This window comes from Natrix helvetica (assembly GCF_964273705.1).
Source record: "Natrix helvetica genome assembly, chromosome: 4".
NCBI lineage: Eukaryota > Metazoa > Chordata > Lepidosauria > Squamata > Natricidae > Natrix > Natrix helvetica.
Window position 1 is genome coordinate 18,516,886 of NC_138550.1, and position 15,754 is coordinate 18,532,639.

At 45.3% G+C, this 15,754-nt stretch overlaps 1 protein-coding gene across 1 annotated transcript in view; it reads right to left on the bottom strand.

Moving 5' to 3' along the window:
- Window positions 1–1,359: 1,359 nt before the first annotated feature.
- Window positions 1,360–15,754, bottom strand: part of LOC309391502 (vitelline membrane outer layer protein 1-like) — a 50,547-nt gene continuing 36,152 nt past the window's right edge. Inside the window, exons 2-3 of the mRNA XM_081952021.1 lie at window positions 2,414–2,508; window positions 1,360–1,812 (exon numbers count right to left, since the gene is read on the bottom strand). Of these exons, the coding sequence (XP_081808147.1) occupies window positions 1,521–1,812; window positions 2,414–2,508 (387 nt within the window). The 3' untranslated portion in view covers window positions 1,360–1,520. The remainder of the gene's footprint in view (window positions 1,813–2,413; window positions 2,509–15,754) is intronic.

Genomic DNA, 15,754 nt, shown 5'->3' on the forward strand with positions numbered 1-15,754 from the left:
TGTGACTATTACTAAGTTTTGTATCTTATGATTCTTGATGAATGTATTCTATTTTATTTTTCTTTATGTACACTGAGAGCATATGCACCAAAGAAAAATGCCTTGACCAATAAAGAATTCTGTTCTGTTCTGTTTTGTTCTATTCTATTCTTGTTGGAAACCATTCTCTGATCTCGAGTTTGAGGTAAGAAGCTGCAATTCTGCTTGGTTATTTTTTTGTGGATGTTTCATTACAACAAAGAGACATCTTCAGTGCTAGAAGTGAGTAGGGTTTGATTTTGTTTACCTAACAGCTTTGATGATGGGAATGTAGTTTTCTTCTTAGTTGTTTATTGACCAGGCTTCTTGAGTTATTTACATTTAGGGATTTTAGTTATATTTCAATTTATCCCAAACTGGGTTTGTGTCAACTTGTAAGCAACCAAGAGCCTGATTAAGTTGAAATGATGTACAAATCAAGTCAATAAATACATAAACATAAAAATTCAGAGCTAATGAAAGGCATGAGATTGGCGGAGAGATATTTTATGTAAGTGTTTAAAGAACAGAAAAGTAGTGATTTGATAAGTGATGATTTGTAGACTTTGTCTAAAAAGAAAACTTTTGTAGCTCATTATCCACATCTCATAAAAACACATACATCATCATTTTTTGTTGGTTTTTAACTGGTGCTGGTCCACCTATAGTTTATTTTCTTTCTGTATTCTCTGAAGTGAAATGCAAGAATAAATAAACCCAAAGAAATACATACCAGTGCCAGCGGGCGACGCCCAGGAGTAGGGCCTTCTCGGTGATGGGCCCGACCCTCTGGAATGACCTCCCCCCCGACATTAGAGTAATGACTGATCTCCGCTCCTTCCGTAAAAAATTTAAGACCCACCTGTTTAACTTAGCTGGCCTGGCCTAACTGTAGCTTTTGTGTCCCTCTAGCCTATATTTTAAATTTTAAATGCTTAGGGATAGATTTTTTAGGTTATTTTAATTGTTAACTGTAACTGTACAGCCTATCATATAATTTGTTTTAATGGGTATTTATAATTATCTAAGTTTGTATATTGTTTTATTGTGGTCTGTACACCGCCCCGAGTCCCTTTGGGGAGAGGGGGCGGTCTATAAATTTAATTAATTAATTAATTAATATGTATTATTGTAGCCCAAAACGTGGCTCAATGAAAAAAAGAAATGACTTTAAAGATGCAACTTAATTTTATTTGCAAGCGAGAAAGCAGTAATACAGAATTACAGTTTGCTTCTGTGACTTGATTCAAAATAATAAGAGAGGAGATCATCAATCTTTGCAATGCTTGAGGTTTCTGCCACCACATTTTTTTCTCTCAAACCCGAGCCCATTTCTACACCCAGAGTAGTGGGGGATTATAGAGTAGGGGGAATTACCTTGTACTACCACATTTCACACAAACATTTTAGTCTCTCCTCAAGTTAATATTGGACTATAATTAGCAGTCTTTGGAAATGTATAGCAAAAGCGTATTTCTAGGTGACAAAACATGTTTCAGCCATTAACAGCAGTAAAAACGCACGTCGTTGAGTGCTGTGTCATCACCATTGCCCAGTACTCCCTCCACCTTTGTTTGTATCCCACATATACCAGTCGAGGGGCAGCGACGGCTCCATCGGCCAAAATCACCCCAATTCTGGCCATAGCCCATCATGGCTTCACCATCACTGCAGGTGAACTGGATGTTGTTAGCTGCCGTATCATCACCAATTACTAGAGGGTCTTCCACTCTCAGAGAAAAAGAAACCAGGTAGCCTAACTTGCAGAACTGGGTCTGGGTCCAGTCTCCCCACCTGCCAATAAAAGATGGATACACATCTCTTTGGTTTGTTGATTAAGCTCTTGTCATCAGGCCTCAAGATTCAAACATTATGGCTAAAATCTGGGACTAGGAACCAGTTGAATTCTATGTCTGAGTATCAAAATTCATTATCTCTGGGACTATAATTGACTTTCAACTTAACTCGTTGGGCTGTTGTGGGGGGAAAAAACAAGGGAAGAGATCTTGTGGCTGCTGCCATAAGCTTCTAGGGAAAAAAATAAAGAATACAAATTGCAGGCAGCCGGCAGGCAGCAGAAGTAGCATACAGTGCAGCACTCGAACCACTGCGCCACCAAGGGTCACTGAGTCAATAAAGGGGTGTTTGGGGCATGAATGAATGTCAGGAAAGAGCAATGAGCACGTCAAGAAAGACCAAAGGTTGGAGATACATTTGAATAAACAAGTCTCCAACCATGTCTCAGGTGCTAATTCAGAGACCATTGCACAACAGGGCCTGAGAATCAACTTTATTAATTCATTTATTTCCAGTGCATCCCCTTCTGAAATTAATAGCAGTACACTAACAATCAATCACAAGAAAATAATATAGGACAAGAAAGTCGGTTACTCACCGTCCAACTGTAGACTCAATTGTTTTGCCTTTGTTACAGTACAAACGGATTCCATTCAGAGCTGTATCGTCACCATTCCCTTGGGGTCGTTCTACCTAAGAAAATAAGACTCTGATAAAGTTCCAGATCAGCCCTTGGTTTCGTTCAGCCTTCAGTTCTCGGAATTTCCAACATTTACCCATCAATATGGGAGAATCAGTGCCTCTCTTTGATTAGAGAATCAAAAAAATGTTAAGCATCAACACACATATTGTGGCCTTTCTTAAAACACAAAGTGAAAAACTGAAGAGTGAATTTCAAGCAAATAGAAAGAAATAGAAGACCATCTGAAAAATAAATTTTTACCTTAACGGAGAAACCATTTGCATAACCTCCAGGGCAAAACTCACTTGAGCCCCAGCCACCCCAGCGACCCCCATTTGGTGCAGTGAGTACATATTGGTAACTTCGGGCTTCAGTATTCCCCAGACAGCAGGAGATGGTCAGGAGAAGAGCAGTGGTGACAGAGAGATCCATGGAAGAGTAAACCAGTTGGCCTCTTGAAACAGAAATGTCTTCAGAAATTGCAGCATCCTAGAAACCAGGAATCTTTTATAAAGTATCTGCAGTACCGCCCTCATGAAATCATGTTTTACCATTTATTTGTTGTGTAGATTTCAATCAGCCTTAATTCTTAGGAACATCCTGGACCGCATACTGCACTTTATTTGGCAAGATTTAATTGCACCTTACACATTCATTGGCAAAATTTTAGAAGTTTACATAGAATAGGAGAGTTGGAAGGCACTTTGGAGGTCTTCTAGTCCAACCCCCTGCCTAGGCAGGAAACCCTACACTACTTCAGACAAATGGTTATCCAACATCGTCTTAAAAACTTCCAGTGTTGCACCATTCACAACTTCTGGAGGCAAGTTATTCTAATGATTGATTATTCTAACTGTCAGGAAATTTCTCCTCAGTTCTAAGTTGCTTCTCTCCTTGATAAGTTTCCACCTGTTGCTTCTTGTCCTGCCCTCAGGTGCTTTGCAGAATAGTTTGACTCCCTCTTCTTTGTGGCGGCCCCTGAGATATTGGAACACTGCTATCATGTCTCCCCTAGTCCTTCTTTTCATTAAACTAGATGTACCCAGTTCCTGCAACTGTTCCTCATATGTTTTAGCCTCCAGTCCCCTAATCATCTTTGCTGCTCTTCACTGCACTCTTTTACAACTGCTTATAACTCCATTAAATGTATTTGATGTCCATTTCTATGATCACATAGTAACTGCTTGGATCTTCTTTAGGGATCTGGAATAGTCTTCCTCCCAATTAACATGCAGGCAACCAAATTCTTTCTTACTTGCAAGGAGACAACACCATCCATGATTGTTAGCAAAAGAGGGAAAGAAGGACACTTATTCCCTGAAGTCCCCGATCATTGAAAGATGCTAGTCTCTAGTTCTTCTTGAAACTAAGAGATAAGTCAAAAGAGGATGTGTCTGACCAGCTGTGCTCTGGGCTGTCAGTAAGCAATAACTGATGATGAGGCCTTGCTTGAAATACTCAAAAACTCAGCAAATGATCCAAACCAGAGGTGGTATTCAGCAGGTTCTGACCAGGTTCTGGAGAACTGGTAGTGGAAATTTTGAGTAGTTTAGAGAACCAGTAAATATCACCTCTGACTGGCTCACCCACTGTTCCCTCTAAGGTGCGTGGCTGCGCAGCCGCACAGGTTGCAAGAAAACACCGCGCAGCAGTTTCCAACTGCCACGCAGTGCTTTCTGCTGTCACAGGTGCCGGAGGCTGGGGAGGTCCTTTGCAGACGGCTAGAACTGGCTGCCCGCAAAGGACCTCCCCTGACTTGTTTTGGTGAGCGTGGGGCAACTGACGCTAGTTCAGGAAAGCAAGCCCGGGGAGGTCCTTTGTGGGCAGCCATTCCTAGCTGCTTCCGCCCGGCGCTGCAGCTAAAGTAAACTCCCAAAGCCCCTGCCACTACCGGAATATCTGCTGCCACCTCCTCCTACTCTAAAAGCACCACCAGATTTGCTGCCCAACGCTGCGGCAGAGGTGAAGCCGCCAAAGCTCCCGCCGGCGCCCCGCCCGTGGTAGCGGCGCCTCCCCCTCTGTTCGGAGCACCTGAGCTGAGCCCCACGTTACCCCTGCCCCCTCCTCCTCTGCTGTGCTTTTGAGGAGCCATGAGGCCGCGGGAGCCAGTAGGAAGGCGGCGGAGGGGGCGGGAGCAGGGGAAAAAGTCCTCATGGCTTCTCAAAAGCACGGCGGAGGAGGAGAAGGCAGCAGGGGTAACGCGGTGCCCAGCTCAGGTGCTCCGAGTGGAGGGGGATGCGTCACTGCCGCTGCCACGGGCGGGGCGGGAGCTTTGGCGGCTTCACTCCAAATGTGGTGGTGCTGTTGGAGGAGGAGGAGGAGGAGGAGGAGGAGGAGGAGGAGGAGGAGGAGGAGGAGAAGAAGGAGGCAGCTGTTATTCTGGTGGCGGCAGGGGCTCGTCGGCATCTTCAGCGCCAGCCCTGCCCCATGTGAAAAAACCCGAAGATGGAGCAGATCCACGCAGATGACGTCGCCGCAACATGACTGGAGAAGGAATTCTGGGAGTTGAAGTCCACAAGTCTTCAAGCTGTCAGGTTTGAAGACCCTGGGTTTTTTTTTCCTAAAGGGATAGGGGTGCAAGGGTCTTGTAACTTGACAGCTTTAAGACTTGCATGCTTCAATGCCAGAGTTTCTGACCCAACATTTTGGTTGCTAAGTAGGAGCGTTGTTAAGTGATACTATATAACACAATTAAGCGGGTACCTTGAATAAACATAACTTGAGTTTCAAATAATACTGATTTTGTTTTTGTCTTAGGTGACACCTGTGAAAAAAATTTAGGTGCTGCTCAGGCACCTGCTCAAACACTATACTTTTCTGCTCACACTGAAAAAAAATTAGTGGGAACATTGGCCTCACCCCCATCTATTCTCTGCCTCCCGAGCCCCAAGTGATCAGGACAAAATGTGGATTTTGCAATAACCTTCCTCTGGAGTGGGGAGGGAATGGAGAATTTACAGTATCCTTCCTCTGCATGCCCACCAAGCCAAGCCCACAGAACTGGTAGTAAAAAAATTGAATCCCACCACTGCTTATAATACTGCAATTTCCGGAACAAGGAGTCTGTGCTCTAATGGTTTCTGAATGTGATATGAACTGCGAGTAATCTTGGATATGTAGTCAAGGGAAGATTTGGGATTTTAAAAATGTATTCTTTTTTTTCCCCTAGGAGCCACAAGATCCTCTTCCCTTATTTTTTTTTCTTACAACAGGCCAATGAATTAAGTTGAAAGTCAATTATAATCCCAGACATAATTTTGACACTCAAACATAGAATTCAACTGGTTCCTAGTTCCAGAGTTTAGCCATTATGCTTGAGTCTTGTGGCCTGATGACAAGAGCTTAATGACACACCAAAGGGATGTGTATCCATCTTTTATTGGCAGGTGGGGAACCTGGAAAACCACCCAATTCTACAACTCAGGTTACCTGGTTTCTTTTTCTCTGAGAGTGAAACTCCATCAAAGGGTTGGTGATGACATGGCAGCTAACAACAACCAGTTCACCTGCAGTAATGGTCAAGCCATGATAGGGGTGATTTTGGTCCATGGAGCAGTCACTGCCCCTTGACTGGTATATGTGGTGTTTGGTCCGGCATTTCAGGAAAGTAGCCATGCATGGTCTCTCCTGATAGGTCAAAGCGCACAGCAAGTGCGGGAAGCTCAAAAACACATTCCAATTGGTTAGTTGGTTGGTTAATAAGGAGCATATAAGTAGCTGCTATTGGTTGCGCTGCTCACGCCTTGTGATTCTGATCAGTTCCTTTTGCTGTTATGTTGCTGTTACTGAATAAATGTGTTCGTTGATGATTACCATCTCGCCCCAATCTATGCCAGACCCACCACACGTATTTAAAATGTGGAATACATATAAAGGTGGAGGAGAACAAGGGCAAGACTGATGACACAACACTCAATGAGGTACATGGTTTGTCACCTAGACATACATTTTTGCTATACATCTCCAAAGACGGTTAATTATAGTCCAAATTAACATGAGAAGAGAAGGTATGTTCATGTAAAATGTGGTAGTACAGGGTAATCACCGCCCCATGTGTGTCTTGAAATGGGTTCAGATGGGAGAGAGAAAAATGTGGGGGGCACAAAACCTCAAGCATTGCAAAGACTGATTCTCTCTTCTCTATCAATTTGAACCAAATTGATCAGAACCAAATTGATCAGAACCAAATTGTAATTCTAAAATGAGGAACTCTCAGCTGCTTATCCCAACATGACCACAAGCCTGATTCCACTAGGAAAATGTCTCCTTTTGTTAACTGATATTAATACCAGACCAACAACGAAGTCATAAACAATGTCCCAATCAAGGAACTACCAACTCAGACAAACAATCAAGCAGTAAGAAAACAATCTCCGCTCCTTCTGCCAGAAACTTAATACCCACCTATTCCAGCTAGCCAGCTTGGCATAATTCCACCTATCCCACCTCAGTTCTATTTCTAAATTTTTAAGATTGGTTTTAGGGTTTGTTTTTAATTTTTATAAATTGTACAGGGATTGTTTAATTTGATTTTTATCTATTTGTATGATTGTCTGTATGTTTTAAATTTATTCCTGTACACCGCCCCGAGTCCCTCCGGGGAGAGGGGGCGGTCTAGAAATTTAATAAATTAAATTAATTAAAAGTAAGCAAAAGCCTGGTCAATAAACCACTAAGAAGAAAACTACACTCCCACCATCAAAGCAGTGTATGTAAACAAAATCAAACCAGAGGTGGATTGCTCCCGGTTCGGCCCAGCTCTGGTGAACCGGTAGTTTATGGCAGCTGGAGACTCTGCCCACCCATCCAGACACTTCTGTGAATGCGCAGAAGGATCGCACATGCGTCCGTGCACAAGCGAACCGATAGCAAAAAAAAATGGGGACCCACCACTGAATCAAGCCCTACTCCCTTCTAGCACTGAAGCTGTCTCCTTGTTGGTAATGAAACATCTGCAATAAATCAACCAATCAGAATTGCAGCTTCTTACCTCAAACTCAAGAGATCAGAGAATTGTTTCCAACAAGGAACCATGGGTCAGAGCTGTGTCTCCAACAAGGCTCCATCCCATTGTTTTTAGTTTAGACAAGCATGCCTTTGTTAGGGAAGGAGCCTCGTTGAGGGTCTTTGCTCTCTTTCTCTGTGTGTCCTTAGGTTTGAAGGCTGTATTATATTACCTGTTTTCTCCAGCTTCCCTATGGTGTCTGTGTTCAGCTTCGGTATTGCTAGTCTGGAGTTTTCCGAAGGCTGCCATTCCACTGGTTCAACTGGTTACAAACATCCAACCATACAAGCATGACATTTTGTATGAAGTGAAGCTTTGGTGTGGTTTTTAAAAGCAGCCCACATACATTGAATTGCAGTGGTCTAAACAATTACACTATAAGGTTGAGTATTATCAACTTTTTACATTAGATCCAGAGAGTAATTTTTTTATAGTCATGGCTTTCAAAACCATTCCTCTAAGCATGATAAACTCTGAAATTAATCCATGATCTATGAATTGTTTAAGAAAGTTTATATGAGATTGTTAAATGTTAACCCAGTGCATATCGACACATCTCACTGAAATTACGCTCTGAAATAAAGCATTCACATAATTCTCTACAAGCAAATTCTTTCTCCAAAAGGAAGATCAGAACACTGTGGTTTTTTTTTTTTTTTAATTTTAATTTTCTTTTCCCGGCTGTTCTCTCTCTCTGCAGGACCAAAATTTTGGGAAAACTCAGGTAATGTAAACATCTGGAAAGTAAAAAAATAGCTAAATAATCCTTATCTTAAATAAAGATTCTTCCTAAAATTAGGCTGGCTAAATAAAACAGTTTATGTTGGGTTACATTAATCATTGGCTTTCCCCATATGTAGATGCTTCTATTAAAAGGTAATTTATGTTTTGTTTTATTTTTTAAAAATATGCACTGTTAATAGCGATAGGAAGCTAATCGGAATATCCAATAATGTGAACATATAATAAACATCCATGTTCAATACAATAAAAAGGAAATAACACATAGTATTTAACATAATACATCCTGGTTAGTTGTATTCAACAACTCATTGTGACTTTACAGGAATTGTTTTTTTCCCAAAGAATGAGAAATGTGTATTTAAGATTGATATAGACATACTGACATTGTGACTCAGAGTGAGACTGATAGAGATATTTATCAGAGGTGGGTTCCTACTGGTTCAGACCGGTTCAGAACTCAGTGAGTTCTGCAATGCAACTAACCAGGGTACATTATGTTAAAAACCATGTGTTGCTTCCTTTTTATTGTATTGAACATAGATATTTATTACATGTTTACATTATTGGGCATTTCTGGCTAACTTCTTATTACTATTCACAGTGCACATTTAATAAACTGAAATAAAAGATAAACTATCTTTTAATAAAATTGTCTACTTATGGGGAAATACAATGATTGATGTAACCCAACATAAACTGTTTTATTTAGCCAGCCTATATTTAGGAAGAATCTTTACTTAAGATAAGGATTATTTAGCTATTGTTTTACTTTCCAGTTGTTTACATTACCTGAGTTCTGCCGAAATTTTTATCCTGCAGAGACAGGGAACAGCCCAGAAAAGAAAATTAAAATTAAAATCCCACCGTGTTCTGATCTCCCATTTGGAAAAAGAATTTGCTTGTAGGGACTTTTGTGAATGCTTTATTTCAAAGTGTAATTTCAGTGTGATGTGTTGATTCTTGCCATGTTAACATTTTAAAATATCATCTAAACTTTGTTAAACAACTCAGAGATCATGAATTAATTTCAGAGTTCATCATGCTTAGAGGAGTGGATTTGAAAGCCATGACTATAAAGAAATTACTCTCTGGATCTAATGTAAAAAGTTGATAATACTCAGCCTTATAGCGTAATAGTTTAGACCACTGCAGTCCACTGTCTGTGGGGCTGCTTTTGAAAACTACACAGAAGCTTCACTTCATACAAAATGTCATGCTTGTATGGTTGGATGTTTGTAACCAGATGAACCAGTGGAATGTCAGCCTTGGGAAAACTCCAGACTAGCAATACCGAAGCTGAACACAGACACCGTAGGGAAGCTGAACAAAATAGGTAATATAGTACAGCCTTCAAACCCAAAGACATTAAGAAAGAGAGCAAAGACCCTCCACGAGGCTCCTTCCCTAACAAAGGCATGCTTGTCTTAACTAAAAACAATGGGATGGAGCCTTGTTGGAGACACAGCTCTGACCCATGGTTCCTTGTTGGAAACAATTCTCTGATCTCTTGAGTTTGAGGTAAGAAGCTGCAATTCTGATTGGTTGATTTCATTACCAACAAGGAGACATATTCACTTTTAGAAGGGAATAAGGTTTGATTCAGTGGTGGGTTTCTATTTTTTTACTACCAGTTCACTCATGCTCACACGCACGTGCGATGCTTCTATGCTTGCACAGAAGCATCTGCGTGGGTGGGCGGAGCCTCCCACCACAGCTACTACTGGTTTGCCCAAACCGGGAGCGACCCACCTCTAGTTTGATTTCTGTTTGCATACACTGCTTTGATGGTGGGAGTGTAGTTTTCTTCTTAGTGGTTTATTGACCAGGCTTTTGCTTACTGCTTGATTGTTTGTCTGAGTTGGTAGTTCCTTGATTGGGACATTGTTTGTGACTTCATTGTTAGTCTGGTATCAGTGACGTGCAGTCAGGTGAGGCAGGTGAGGCACAGCCTCACCACTCTCATCATGAAAAAAAAAGTAAAAGGAAAAAGCTGAGCTAGTTGCTGCCTCACCGTGGATGACTCTGCTTAACCTCACTGGTGCTCTCCCTCCCCAAGTGTAGTGACTTCCTCCCCAGGCCCCCATTCATTTCTCTCTCACACACACACAGTTGGATAAAACTATATAAAAATCTAGCCCAGCTTCACTGATTACAAGTTTGAAAAGGCAACGTGGCTCCAACTGCAATCAAACTACACTTGGGGAGGGAGAGCACAAGCGAGCACTGAGGAGACCACAGGAGGAGGCAGGAAGCCAGGCAAAGAGCCATGCTGTAGTACACACACTTCCCCCCAGCCTCTTTCTTTTGGAAGGCTCGGCTCAGCTCCCCTCCGGCTTCTCTGCCTCTCCTCTCACCCCAGCCTGCCAGCAGGAGGTGGTGGGTGGGCTTTATTGTGTTCCAGGCATTTCCCACCCAGACAGCAGGCTGCATTTGCAATGGTGGAGGTGTTTGGGAAAGGCAGCAGGGGAATGGGGGGGATGGCAGAGGAGCTGCTTTCAAGCCACTGGAAAAGATATCCAATCCAACTTTTGTGTGTGGGGGGGTTTGTTTGAGAGTGGGTGAGAGAGGGAAGGGGTAGGAGAGATAGTCCAATCCAACTTCTGTGTGTGTGTGTGTGTGTGTGTGTGTGTGTGTGTGTGTGTGTTTGAGAGAGGGGGAGGAAGGGAGAGAGGGAGGAAGGAGGGGAAGGAGAAGAAAAAGAAAAAGAAAGAAGGAGCAAAGGAGAAAAACAAATGCTGTCGCTTTAAATTGGAACTGAGCATGCCTGGCTGTGGAATTCTGGGAGTTGAAGTCCACAAGTCTAAAAATATTTGAAACCCAGCACTGTGTCAGTGCCTCACCAGTCATAAACCTCACCGCACGTCACTGTCTGGTATTAATGTCAGTTAACAAAAGGACACATTTTCCTAGTGGAATCAGGCTTGTTCGGATAAGCAGCTGAGAGTTTCTCATTTTAGAATTACAATTTGGTTCTGTGACTTGATTCAAAACGATAGAGAAGAGAGAATCAGTCTTTGCAATGCTTGAGGTTTTGTGCCCCCCACATTTTTCTCTCTCCAATCTGAACCCATTTCAAGACACACATGGGGGGGGGGTGATTATCTTGTACTACCACATTTTAAGTTTAAGTTTAAGTTTTATTTAATTTATAGACTACCCCCTCTCCCCGGAGGGACTCGGGGCGGTGTACAGACATCTCATTAAAAACCGTATACAAAAATAAATACCCTTAAATTCCCATAAAATTGAATTAAACAATAGGCTGTACAAAGTGATAAAAATTGAAAACAACCTAAGACCCACCCCTAAAAATTTAAAATACAGGCTTGAGGGACTAAGCTGGGATTAGGCCAGGCCGGCTAAATTGAACAGGTGGGTTTTAAGCTTCTTACGGAAGGAGCAGAGATCGGTGGTTTTTCTGATATCGGGGGGGAGGTCATTCCAGAGGGTCAGGCCCATCACAGAGAAGGCCCTGCTCCTGGGCGTCGCCCGCTGGCACTGCCTAGTGGACGGCACCCGGAGGAGTCCCTCTCTGTGCGAGCGGATCGGCCGAAGGGATGTATGGGGCAGGATGCGATCCCGCAAATATCTAGGTCCTGTTCCATGGAGCGCTTTAAAGATGATAATCAGCACCTTGAAATGCACCCGAAAAGCCACAGGTAGCCAGTGCAGCCGGCGCAGGAGAGGTGTCACGTGGGAGTACCTAGTGACTCCCACAATTGCCCGCGCGGCCGCATTCTGAAACAACTGCAGCCTTCGGGTGCATCTCAGTGGGAGCCCCATGTAGAGAGCATTACAGTAGTCCAATCGGGATGTCACAAGCGCATGGGTGACTGTGTGGAGGGCGTTCCGGTCCAATTGGGGATGCAATTGACGCACCAGGTGAACCTGGTGAAACGCCCCCCTTGCCACGGCCGTCACATGGTCATCCATTGACAGCCGGGCATCCAGGACGACGCCCATATTGCGTGCCCGATCCACGGGGGCCAGCTGTTCGCCCCCGATGGCCAGTGATGGAACCAACTGTTGAACCGGGGTGCCGGTAACCACAGCCACTCCATCTTGGACGGGTTGAGCTTGAGTCTGTTACTTCCCATCCAGATCCGTACGGCCTCCAGACACCGGGACATCACTTCGACGGCATCTCTGGGGTGGTTCGGGGTAGAGATGTACAGCTGAGTGTCATCAGCGTACAGGTGGTACTCGACCCCGAAACCATGAATGATCTCGCCCAGCGGCTTCATATATGTGTTGAACAGGAGAGGCGAGAGGACCGACCCCTGCGGCACCCCACAAGTGAGCGGCCTCAGGGTCGACCTCTGCCCCCCTGTCAACACACATTGTGCTCGGCCAGAGAGGTAGGAGGAGAACCACCGCAAAACGGTGCCCCTCACCCCCAACCCCACTAGACGATGCAGTTGGATACCATGGTCGATGGTATCAAAAGCCGCCGAGAGATCTAATAGGACCAAGATGGAGGAACAACCCCCATCTCTGGCCCTCCAGAGATCATCCACCAACGCGACCAAGGCCGTCTCCGTGCTGCGGCCGGGCCGGAAACCGGACTGGCGCTGGTCTAGATAATCAATTTCCTCCAAGTGGCGTGGGAACTGTTGTGCCACCACACTCTCTACAACCTTCGCTAGAAAGCAAAGGTTGGAGATGGGACGATAGTTGGTAACATAGCTGGGTCCAGGGAAGGCTTCTTGAGTAGGGGCCTCACCACCGCTTCTTTTAAGACGGCCGGCAAGAACCCCTCTCTCAAGGAAGCATTGACTAACTCCTGGAGCCAGCCTCGTGTGACCTCCCAGGATGCCAGTATAAGCCAGGAGGGACACGGGTCCAATAAACATGTAGTGGCTCGCAGTCGCTCACGCAACCTGTCCATATCGTCGGCAGTAACAGAGTCAAACTCCTCCCAGAATGGTGCCTCAAGATCCGACTCCGACGACCCTTCTAGGCCACTAAAGGGGACCCACTCGCTGCGAATCTGAGCAATTTTGTCCTGCAGATATTCCCCAAATTCCTCTGCTCTACCCTGCAAGGGGGTTTCCCGCGGCCTCTGTGAAAGGAGGGAGTGGGTCACCCTAAACAGGGCGGCAGGGCGGTTATCTGTGGATGCAACAAGAGCGGCACAGTATTGACGCTTGGCCACTCTTAATGCCACAAGGTAGGTCCGTAAATAGGTTCTCACCTGTGTTCGGTCAGATTCAGAGCATGACGATCTCCATCTGCTCTCTAGGCGTCTCTTGTGGTGCTTCATCACCCTCAGCTCCTCGGTAAACCAAGGGGCCTGGGTGGATCGCTGCCGCAGGAGAGGCCGCAAAGGCGCAACCCAGTCCAAGGCCCCAGCGGCCGCACTATTCCATGCTGTCACCAGGTCCTCCATCCGGGAGCGGGTCAGGGCTACAGGAAGTGGCCCAAGCTCCATCTGGAACCTATCAGGCGTCTGGGGCGAACCATCTAGGACATTCCGGTTCCGCCTCCCCGCGATGGGGAATAGCGGTTGGAAAGTCAAGCCGGAGAAGTGAGTGATCTGACCATGACAGGGGTGTAATGACTAAATCCCCTACTCCCAGATCACTCCTCCACTGGCCAGAGACAAAAATAAGGTCCAGTGTGTGACCTCCCTCGTGTGTGGGGCCCTGAATTACTTGGGTCAGGTCCATGGCTGTCATGGAAGCCATGAACTCCCGAGCTACCTCGGATGTTTCCCCTACCGATGGCAGGTTAAAGTCCCCCATGATCAATAGCCTGGGGGTCTCAACCGCCATCTCGGCGATCACCTCGAGGAGCTCGGGCAGGGCCGCTGATGCATAGCGAGGAGCCAAGTATACAATCAGCAAGCCCAACTGTCTCCCTGGGCCCCACGTCACGCATAGGGACTCACACCCGGTTATCTGTGGCACAGTGGACTATCTCGGCTCAAGGCCTTCCCTTACGATAACCGCTACCCCACCACCCCTACCCAGGGCCCGTGGCTGATGAAATGCACGGTAACCTGGCGGGCACCCCCCTCGTGGCCCAGCCAGGTCTCCGTTATCCCTGCCAGGTCCGGCTCCTACTCCGAGACCAAGTTGTTAATGAGGGGGGCCTTATTGACAACGGACCTGGCATTGCATAACATCAGTCTCAGGCCCTGGCTCTGTAGGTCCTGACCACCTAGATTGCGGGGGTTGGGACAAATGACCAGCCGTGTCCAACGACCACGGTCTCCCAACCGATTGTAGGATCTTTGTCTACCCTCGCACCTACCCCTCCCCACGACGGTTGAGATGGAAAGACCCTCTACTGGAATATCGTTACTCCTCCTCCCCTCAGTAAGTCCGCTCACTCCCTTGCCAACCCCACCTGTCGGCCTGGCCCTAGTCCCGCCCCAACCCTGACTAACCCCACCCCCCACCCTGGGACCCCCTAAAATATGAATAAAAAATTTAACTAAAAACCCCTTAAGATTTCGCTTCGTCCACCTCTCTGGATTAATAAATCCCTCATCAAGGTGGGCCCTCGAAAGGGCGGAGGGCCATACTTGCGAGAGGGGGGACTCCCGCAGTAGGATCAGGTCTGCCCTCGAGTATATGGTGGATCATGTTTCCGGCAGGGCCTCAATTCGATTTTGGGGATGCTACAGATGTTAAAGATGTTAAAATAATAAAAATTCACTAAATCCAGTAAGGGGCAGAAAGGCCAAAATCTTGGGTAAGGGTGGTGAGCTGGTCAGATAGTCAGCTGGTCAGCAGATGGCAAATGATAGTCAGATAGTCAGCAGATGGTAAATGATCAGCAGGAGGCAGGTGGTCAGCAGATGGTAGATGGTTTATATGAACATATACTTCTTCTCAAGTTAATATTGGACTACAATTAACACTCTTTGGACATGTATAGCAAAAATGTATTTCTAGGTGACAAAAGGTACGTCATTGAGTGTTGTGCCATCAGCCTTGCCCTGATTTTCCTCCACCTTTGTAAGTATCCCACATATACAGTCAAGGTGAAGCAACTGCTTCATGTGCCAAAATCACCCCCACTTGTCGGCATGGCCCATCATGGCTTGACCATCACTGCAGGGGAACTGGATGTTGTTAGCTGCCGTGTCATCACCATCTCTTTGAGAGAGTTTCACTCTCAGAGAAAAAGAAACCAAGTAGCCTGATATGCAAAACTGGGTGGTAGTCCAAGGTCCCCACCTGCCAATAAAAGATGGATGCACATCTCTTTGATGTGTTGATTAAGCTCTTGTCCTCAGGCCTCAAGACTCAAACATTATGGCTAAAATCTGGGACCAGGAACCAGTTGACCTCGATGTCTGAGTATCAAACTTCATTATCTCTGGGCCTGTAATTGACTTTCAACTTAACCTTTTGGGCTGTTATAGGGGAAAAAACAAGGAAAGAGGATCTTTTGGCTGCTGCCATAAGCTCCTAGGGAAAAAAAAGAAAGAATAAATTTTTAAAATCCCAAAACTTCCATTGACCACATTCCCAAGACTACTCCCAATCCATATCACA